We start from the raw sequence: 10,094 nt of genomic DNA on the forward strand, positions 1-10,094 counted from the left end.
CGTCCCCAAACGTGTCCATCTTCTTCACAACATCCTGAGACACGCTCACTCTGTCTCTATTTCAGGGGCGGCACTTGGGATTTTGGCCGCCTGGGCCCTTCCCCAACCACACTCCTCATTCCATACTCGGGACGACTTTCCCTTTGTGCCAGATCCTCCCTTGAGGTCTCCCCTATGAGCAAGAACCAAGTCCTGGTTCATACCAGGAAGATTTTATTATCATTAGCGTAAGTGTGGCAACAGGGGGGTGTCCTGGCATCTTCTGGGCGTTGCTCTGGTCCTGCACATTGTAGAGTATAACGGGGTGGATGTTTTCATTGCAAGATCTTCTGCCCCTCAACATACTTCCACGGAAGTAAGCACAATATCCCCCTTCACCTCCAGCATTTTTACAGACTGTGAGGGCGGGCAGTGGGCAAAGACGTAGGTGGCCTTGTTATTCACAAACACCTAAGGAAAGAGACATACTGCTTGTGAGTTCAGAACGATTAGGCCTCCTCCTTCCCTTTCTTTTCATTGCCTGTAAAAATTCTTTACTCCACAAAAGCAAAGCAGTTCAAATATCTCCTTCCCCAGGAAATCCTGCCATGACAGTGCTGTAGGGAATCATCCCCCAGTGTCCACTTCCTTGCCTCCAGAGCTCCCCGTCCCCGCTTTACCCTGATGACCGTGGGCCTGCACTTCTCCCTCCACATTCCTGATTGTCCATGAGAGCAAGAGACATACGGGATTCAACTCTGAATCTCTGCCTGCACAGCATACATGGTAATGCTTTCAAAGAGTGTGTTCAATGATCTTCAGAAGTTGTGTTCAGTGATTTTCCTCCGGGATAGGACTTCTGCCATGCACAGGAGATATGTTCTTGGCGCTGAAGCACGGAGGACTGGGGGAGAATTGGCCTGTGACATGAGTATCTTCGATGAGGAAGATACGGTGGCCAGTAGCGATTGAGAGATTTGATGTTTGAGCTGCAACTACAAACCTGGCCCATTTTTGTTGAGAAGACAAGACAGGCATCAGACTGGGAGGTAAGCTTTTGTGGTTGAGCCCTATGAGGAGGAAAGGACGTGGTTACCAGGACATGGAATCAAATTGGTGTGTTGAGATCAGATCAGAGCTGGACTCTGTTTCTCCACAGCAGCCCCACCGCAGCCATGGTGCTTCAGGCCCCTCACCCCTTAGGGCCCACACACCTGGTATTCATTCTCCAGCACCCAAAATCGAAGCTCCAACGGCTGCCCTGGCACAAAGGGGTCAGAAGATGCTTTCTCTTCCTCCCTCCTTCCCCCTTCCTGGAAGCTGTTCATCACCAGCACGTTCTTCGCGTAGACTCAGAAATGGAATGCGATGTCGCCACCTTCCTCAGGACACACGTAGAAATTCACCACAAATTCTGGGCTCCCTCTGCAGGGACAAGAAGATGGCTCCCTCAGTCAGGCCTTTACTACAGAAAACATAACCTCCTCAGGGACAAATACAGCCCTTCTCTCCCTCCGCCTCCCACCTCCATGTCAGAAACATCTACCTTTCTCGCTCTGACATCACACACACACACACACACAGACGCACACAAAGGAAATCCCGCCTGCAGTGTAATCTCACTTTTGCATGAGTCACCTCAGTGCATTCTGGTGATTAAAGAATCTTGAACTGTTTCCAATGAGTGTCCCCAATACATGCTAACTAACGCTCTCCCCTTGTGCTTCACCCTCCATCACACATAAACTGGGATCTACTCACCCACAGAGAAACAAGATCTGCCTTCATCTTCACCATACAACCCACACTCAGGGAAACAGACTGTCGGTAGGGGTTCGGCTATGGAAGAGACAGATACATCAGTGAGTGACAGGCCAGTGTTTTCTCTCCCACACTGTTGCCCAGGCAGAATCAGGACATATAACATGGTTCTCTCTTGCAGCTCAGAGATATTAGCACACCTCCAACAAGGAGACATTAATCTGAGTCCAGACATGCGCTCAGAGGCACAGATACACATATCACATACAAACACTTCCAAATCCAGAGGGAAATATCGGCAAAAAGACATACAATTGTGCAAATCCAATCATTCTCATGAGACACGTACACATTCTCTTTCCCATTCTCTACCAGTATTCATTCAATGACTTGTGCCCAGTGACCTGGCACAAGAAACAGAGGTAACCAGATTCCTTCCTCCCATCCTTCATACCAAGGACTCCATAGTCTCCAGTTGGATTTCTTCCCTGTTGAAAGCAGCTATCTGCGAATCTGTCTGGAGAAGGTGCCCTATAAATGCGGTTAGGAGGTGGGTCATCCCTGACCCTTTCTCTCAGTCTGTAGAGCCCTGCCCCCTATTCCTTCGAACTCGTGACTCCAGAAGTGTGTTCAGTCTGCACTACCCAAAGTCCACCGTGATAACAAGCAGCAGCTTCTCATAGTACTGGAGATGCTGATATGCCTTATCTAATCACAGTTCTAGGTGTCAGAGTCAATGTAAAAATCTACGATAAGCCAGTGATAAAATTATAACAAAGAGCTCCCTGGCTATCCTGCTTCATAAGGTTGGTACCCATCCCATGCAGCTGACTTTTTCTCTGACATCAAATCTATTCCAGAATCTTTACTGGCAATTTTCCTATTCACCCTAGATTTGGAGGAACACACCACCCAGAGAAGAGTCCCAGCTCTGCTACTGTGGGACCTTATTACAGAAATTTAACCTCTGCTAAACCCAAACTTCTTATATATAAAATATTTGACGAACATAATCCCAAATAAGAGGGTTGTTAGTAAAGCAATCAGAAGGATCCTTCTATCTATTCGTCCGTCTATCCATTCATTGGACAATTGCTTATTGAGTAGTAAGTGGAAAAAAGAGACAAAAATCCTACTCCATGGAGCTTACATTCCAGTTGGAAAAGACATGCAGTAATTTTAAAAGTATAATACATAAGCAAAATATATAATGTATTACAAGGGGTAAGAGTCTCCTTATGTTTGTCTAACATATATAACACCAGGATTCTTAGCTGTACTTACTTAGTAGACTGGCTAAGGACAAGAATGTCTACACCATTCTTCCCGAAGACTAACAATTTTATTTCAAACCCAAGTTGACCAAATTTTAGATACTGCCTTGCTCCCCAACTGGTCCTACAAACTTTTTAACTGACAAATGATTTGAGCTTCTCTAGAAAGTGACTGTTGTTTTGCTCTTTACATGACTCCTAGAAGCCGTGATGGCCAGTGTTCCATTGCTGTATTGCATAGAGGGGGAGATGTGGGCTTTAAAAATATGAAATTGTCCTTACTTCCTTTTTTTTTTTTTTTTGGTGTGGTACGCGGGCCTCTCACTGTTGTGGCCTCTCCCGTTGCGGAGCGCAGGCTCCGGACGCGCGGGCTCAGCGGCCGTGGCTCCCGGGCCCAGCCGCCCCGCGGCACGTGGGATCTTCCCGGACCGGGGCACGAACCCGCGTCCCCCGCATCGGCAGGCGGACTCGCAACCACTGCGCCACCAGGGAAGCCCCTGTCCTTACTTCTTACACCAACACTCAATTTTGACTGAGAAACCCTCAGCTTAACCCCTGGAAGGCAACTAAGTGAGAGATTTTCAGGAAAGTGAGATATTTGATTATATGTTCATTAAAACTGTGAGGGAGGCAGCACAGCATGAGCATTAGTACCACAGGCTGTGGACGCCACCTGTGTGGCCCTCATCTCCAAGCCCCGGGGCTGTGTGACCTTGATCATGTTATTGCCTAAGATCTCTGTGCTGTCTGCTCAACGGTATAAACGTCTCTGTGATGTCTCTTTGGTACGAGATAAAATAAATTCACATAACAAAGCATTTGAAACAATCCCTGTCACAAAGTTTTATATGTGTGTTCTGTGTGAGTGCTAAATACTTGTATGTACGTTACTGCATTAATTCCGATCCCAAGGGAAACACTGTTTCTAAGTTTTCTCTCCCCTCCTCGTAAGGCTCATTTAAATCCCTGAGGAACTTGCACACACTCCTACTCACTGTACACGCATAGGTGCGCTCTACTCACACACACACAGCCATGAAGACAAATGTACAGCCTCACCTCCTAGCACTCAGGCACACACTCCCTTAGCCCAGTCAGTGGTCCACCTCCCACACAACGTCACAGTGTCTCAACAGGATTCACTCTCAGTCAGGTACTGTCAAATGCTGACATTGGTCCAGGCTCAACACGATTCCCCACAAGGATTCCACATAATATATCCCCAGGGTCTCCCTCCCACACACAACTCTCAGTAAAACGTTCCAAATAGAAATGCGCATATTTTCATCTCACACAATTTCCCATGTTTTCCGCGGACATTGTTGTGTCTTCCTCAGGGCAGGTTTTCCAAACTGTGTCTAGTTGCGTGTGTGAATCTCTTGGAGTTGCAGAATATAAAACTCCTGGCAGCCCCACCCTCTGGCTTTGTTCCTGTTTCTAAGCCTCAAAGCTTCCCAGGGTTGGGGGGGGGGGTGTGTGTCAGAAATAGACTCAGTCAAACTATGCCTATGGACCTGTCCTTGAGCAGGTTGTGTCTGTGATACAGCAGGAACTTCAGTGAGAGAAATGCCCAGGAAAGAAGCAGTAGCAGAGGAAATGCAGGAATAGAGGTGATAGAGTGAGGAGGTGAGTGGATCTAAAATCCAGCCTACATGCTTCTTACCAAGTCTTTACCCCACAGGCAGAATCCACTTAAAAGGTGCACACTCTTCTAATTTGCACAATGGCAAACGATTGGTGATCCTGGTGTTACACAAGCAAACTTGGGTCCACTCGCCTGCCTTGCAGCAAAGCCAACTTACTGATACTGGGTTGTGATGAAGTATAGAGTTTACTGCAGGTGCCAAGCAAGGAGGATGGGCAGCTCATGCTCAAAAGGCATGAACTCCCCGATGGCTTCCAGGGAGGGGTTTTTTTAAAGGCAGTATATGGGGTGAGGGTGCAGTTTGTGGACTTTCTTCCGATTGGTTGGTGGTGAGGTAACAGGGTGATGTTTCTGGAATCTTAATCATCAACCTTCTGGTTCCAACCAGTCTGGGGTCTACTTTCTTGTGGTCCATGGAGTCACCATCCTCCACCTGGGTGGGGGGTCTTACTTCCTGCAGAACTCAAAGATATGCATCAGATTGTTACGTATATCACTTGACGAGGAACTAGGACTCTGTTTTATCTCTGAACTGTTGTTTAAGCCATCATTACTTTTCTTGCTCAACTGCTCCTCCTTTGCTTCTGCATTCCCTCACTTCCCCAATTAGCAACTGCTTGAGTCTGCTCTTTGGAACTCAGAGAAGGCCTAGGAGATTAAAGCCTTTTTCTGTAACAAGAAACAGGGGACATGGAGGGGCTTTTGTACCTGGGAGGGCCCTGCGGGATCCTTCTTGATTTCAACACCCCCCCCAACCTTTTCTTTCATAACCCTCAACCCTGAGAGGAACAGGTGTGGGACAAGAAAGGGAATAACATTTTCAGTAGAGAGGTTAATCATAAACTCTACGGGGAAACTAGGTTTCACGGGGACTTAGTTTCAATCCCCACTCCTGTCCGCAATCTCTGAGGGAATGCGGCAATGACTGCTCTGAGCTACTTCCCGCTAAAACTACATAATCCTATGGCAATTTGGGGAATGCACAATGAGCTGGAAATATTCCCAAGTTCCAAGTCTTGGATCTAACTCTAGCATGATTAAGACCTTATTCTCTTGGCCAAGCTTTTAGTGCAACAGACCCAATTAGAAGTAGGAGAAGGACTGACAACTGGAACTTTAATAAGCCTAGGAAATAGATCTCATTCCTTGAGGAATTCAGGAAAATAAGCCTGAAAACCATTCTGAACCGGGCACTTCTGTTATAGTCAGGCAGCCAGCTGCCTAATTTTATCTAAGTAGATTTTAACTTCAGATGTGCTATTAATATATACATAATAAGAACTGCTGGCCACTATAAATATGTCTTTTTCTGCTAAAATCTAATTTAAGGTAATTGAATTATGTACTACTGTTCTGACTAAAGCCTCTAGTGCCTTCTGCTGGAAGGTTATGTCTTGAGCCTTCTTGTTTGCTACTATTCCCAAAGTAAGAAAAAAATAGCTATAAGAGGAGACCTTGAGACTATAAGGTTGCAGCTGGTAGCAGACACTGCTCTGAGAACAGCTGGTGTCGTCCTGAGTCTGAAACAGTTAAAGAAATTCAAGTTCTCAGCAAAATAGGAATGTGTCTAAAATCACATCCACAATGGCCAACCAGCTCCACCTTGGATGCCTGAACCACAGTCACTCCATTTTGACTTTTAAATGCATTCTCATGTTCAATGGCCAAAGCAGATGTACAATGAATGTTCAATAGGCCCCAAACAGGCTGCTCTGGGGTGTGTGTGTGTGTGTGTGTGTGTGTGTGTGTGTGTGTATGTGTGTATGTGTGTGTGTGTGTGTGTATTTGCCTAGTTATCCACGTTTGGGGAAAACTAATCAGACATAGTGAACAAGCTCAGAGATATTCTAATGGGGAAACATTTCATAGGCTATACCTTTTATAAATATACAGAGTTGTCACAGAAACATTATACATGTGTTTTTAACAGTAGACTTTAAAGCAAGCAGTGATTACATGCCATGAGTAAAGTCTGTGACAACTTCACTAGATAAATAAATTTGTTTAAAAAATAGAAAGCACATGTCTTAAAACTACAAAACAAAAAATTGGTCTGTTGAGATCAGATCAGAGTTGGACTCTGTTTCTCCACAGCAGCCCCACCGCAGCCATGGTGCTTCAGGCCCCTCACCCCTTAGGGCCCACACACCTGGTATTCATTCTCCAGCACCCAAAATCGAAGCTCAAACGGCTGCCCATGGCTGCCCTGGCCTTCTGACAAAAGGGTCAGAAGAAGCTATCTCTTCCTCTCCCCATCCACCTTTCGTGGAGGCTGTTCATCACCATCATGTTGTTCACGGAGACTCAGAAATGGAATGCGATGTTGCTGCCTCTCTCAGGACACAGGCACAAATCCACCACAAATTCTGGGTTCTTTCTGCAAAGACAAGAGAATGGCTCCCTCATCCAGGCCTTTAGTGAAGAAAACAACCTCCTCAGGGACAAACACAGTCCTTCTCTCTCTCTCTCTCCCTCCCTCCCTCTCTCCTTCCCCTTCCCCCTCCCTCTTTCTCAAAATATATACCTTTCTTACTTTGCCATCTCTCTCTCCCTTTCTCTCTCTCTCTCTCTCTCACACACACACACAGGAAGGAAACTCCCGCCTGCAGTGTAATCTCACACTTTTGCATGAGCCACCTCAGCTCATTCTGGTGATGAAAGAAGACCAAAATGTTTCCAACGAGTGTTCCCCAAAATGCTAACACTCTCCCCTTGTGCTTCACCCTCCATCACACAAAAACTGGGATCTACTCACCCAGAGGGACACAGAAGATCTGTCTTGATCTTCACCATATAACCCACAGTCAGGGAAACAGACTGCCGGTAGGGGTTCGGCTATGGAAGAGACGGATACATCAGTGAGTGACAGGCCAGTGTTTTCTCTCCCACACTGTTGCCCAGGGAGAATCAGGACATATAACATGATTTTCTCTTGCAGCTCAGAGATATTAGCACACCTCCAACAAGGAGACATTAATCTGAGTCCAGACATGCGCTCAGAGGCACAGATACACATATCACATACAAACACTTCCAAATCCAGAGGAAAATACACAAAAGGACAATTATGCAAATCCAACGATTCCCACTGACACACATACGTACACATTCTCTTTCCCATTCTCTACCAGTATTCATTCAATGACTTGTGCCCAGTGACCTGGCACAAGAAGCAGAGGTAACCAGATTCCTTCTTCCCATCCTTCATACCAAGGATTCCATAGTCTCCAGTCAGGTCTTTCTTCCCTATTGAAACTGTTGGGTGTGAGTCTGTCTGGAGAAGGTGCCCTATAAATGCGGTTAGGAGGTGGGTCATCCCTGACCCTTTCTCTCAGTCTGTAGAGCCCTGCCCCCTATTCCTTCGAACTCGTGACTCCAGAAGTGTGTTCAGTCTGCACTACCCAAAGTCCACCGTGATAACAAGCAGCAGCTTCTCATAGTACTGGAGATGCTGATATGCCTTATCTAATCACAGTTCTAGGTGTCAGAGTCAATGTAAAAATCTACGATAAGCCAGTGATAAAATTATAACAAAGAGCTCCCTGGCTATCCTGCTTCATAAGGTTGGTACCCATCCCATGCAGCTGACTTTTTCTCTGACATCAAATCTATTCCAGAATCTTTACTGGCAATTTTCCTATTCACCCTAGATTTGGAGGAACACACCACCCAGAGAAGAGTCCCAGCTCTGCTACTGTGGGACCTTATTACAGAAATTTAACCTCTGCTAAACCCAAACTTCTTATATATAAAATATTTGACGAACATAATCCCAAATAAGAGGGTTGTTAGTAAAGCAATCAGAAGGATCCTTCTATCTATTCGTCCGTCTATCCATTCATTGGACAATTGCTTATTGAGTAGTAAGTGGAAAAAAGAGACAAAAATCCTACTCCATGGAGCTTACATTCCAGTTGGAAAAGACATGCAGTAATTTTAAAAGTATAATACATAAGCAAAATATATAATGTATTACAAGGGGTAAGAGTCTCCTTATGTTTGTCTAACATATATAACACCAGGATTCTTAGCTGTACTTACTTAGTAGACTGGCTAAGGACAAGAATGTCTACACCATTCTTCCCGAAGACTAACAATTTTATTTCAAACCCAAGTTGACCAAATTTTAGATACTGCCTTGCTCCCCAACTGGTCCTACAAACTTTTTAACTGACAAATGATTTGAGCTTCTCTAGAAAGTGACTGTTGTTTTGCTCTTTACATGACTCCTAGAAGCCGTGATGGCCAGTGTTCCATTGCTGTATTGCATAGAGGGGGAGATGTGGGCTTTAAAAATATGAAATTGTCCTTACTTCCTTTTTTTTTTTTTTTTGGTGTGGTACGCGGGCCTCTCACTGTTGTGGCCTCTCCCGTTGCGGAGCGCAGGCTCCGGACGCGCGGGCTCAGCGGCCGTGGCTCCCGGGCCCAGCCGCCCCGCGGCACGTGGGATCTTCCCGGACCGGGGCACGAACCCGCGTCCCCCGCATCGGCAGGCGGACTCGCAACCACTGCGCCACCAGGGAAGCCCCTGTCCTTACTTCTTACACCAACACTCAATTTTGACTGAGAAACCCTCAGCTTAACCCCTGGAAGGCAACTAAGTGAGAGATTTTCAGGAAAGTGAGATATTTGATTATATGTTCATTAAAACTGTGAGGGAGGCAGCACAGCATGAGCATTAGTACCACAGGCTGTGGACGCCACCTGTGTGGCCCTCATCTCCAAGCCCCGGGGCTGTGTGACCTTGATCATGTTATTGCCTAAGATCTCTGTGCTGTCTGCTCAACGGTATAAACGTCTCTGTGATGTCTCTTTGGTACGAGATAAAATAAATTCACATAACAAAGCATTTGAAACAATCCCTGTCACAAAGTTTTATATGTGTGTTCTGTGTGAGTGCTAAATACTTGTATGTACGTTACTGCATTAATTCCGATCCCAAGGGAAACACTGTTTCTAAGTTTTCTCTCCCCTCCTCGTAAGGCTCATTTAAATCCCTGAGGAACTTGCGCACACTCCTACTCACTGTACACGCATAGGTGCGCTCTACTCACACACACACAGCCATGAAGACAAATGTACAGCCTCACCTCCTAGCACTCAGGCACACACTCCCTTAGCCCAGTCAGTGGTCCACCTCCCACACAACGTCACAGTGTCTCAACAGGATTCACTCTCAGTCAGGTACTGTCAAATGCTGACATTGGTCCAGGCTCAACACGATTCCCCACAAGGATTCCACATAATATATCCCCAGGGTCTCCCTCCCACACACAACTCTCAGTAAAACGTTCCAAATAGAAATGCGCATATTTTCATCTCACACAATTTCCCATGTTTTCCGCGGACATTGTTGTGTCTTCCTCAGGGCAGGTTTTCCAAACTGTGTCTAGTTGCGTGTGTGAATCTCTTGGAGTTGCAGAATATAAAACTCC

The 10,094-nt window shown here is 46.0% G+C and overlaps 1 protein-coding gene across 1 annotated transcript; it reads right to left on the reverse strand.

Moving 5' to 3' along the window:
• Positions 1 to 212: 212 nt before the first annotated feature.
• On the reverse strand, positions 213 to 7,881 carry LOC102995204 (placental protein 13-like). The gene is given in 4 exon segments (XM_028478324.1): positions 213 to 450; positions 1,194 to 1,404; positions 7,415 to 7,494; positions 7,870 to 7,881. Coding segments are annotated over 4 exon segments (417 nt in total). The 3' UTR covers positions 213 to 336.
• Between the last annotated feature and the right edge of the window lie 2,213 nt (positions 7,882 to 10,094).

This window comes from Physeter macrocephalus, chromosome 17 (genome assembly GCF_002837175.3).
Source record: "Physeter macrocephalus isolate SW-GA chromosome 17, ASM283717v5, whole genome shotgun sequence".
NCBI lineage: Eukaryota > Metazoa > Chordata > Mammalia > Artiodactyla > Physeteridae > Physeter > Physeter macrocephalus.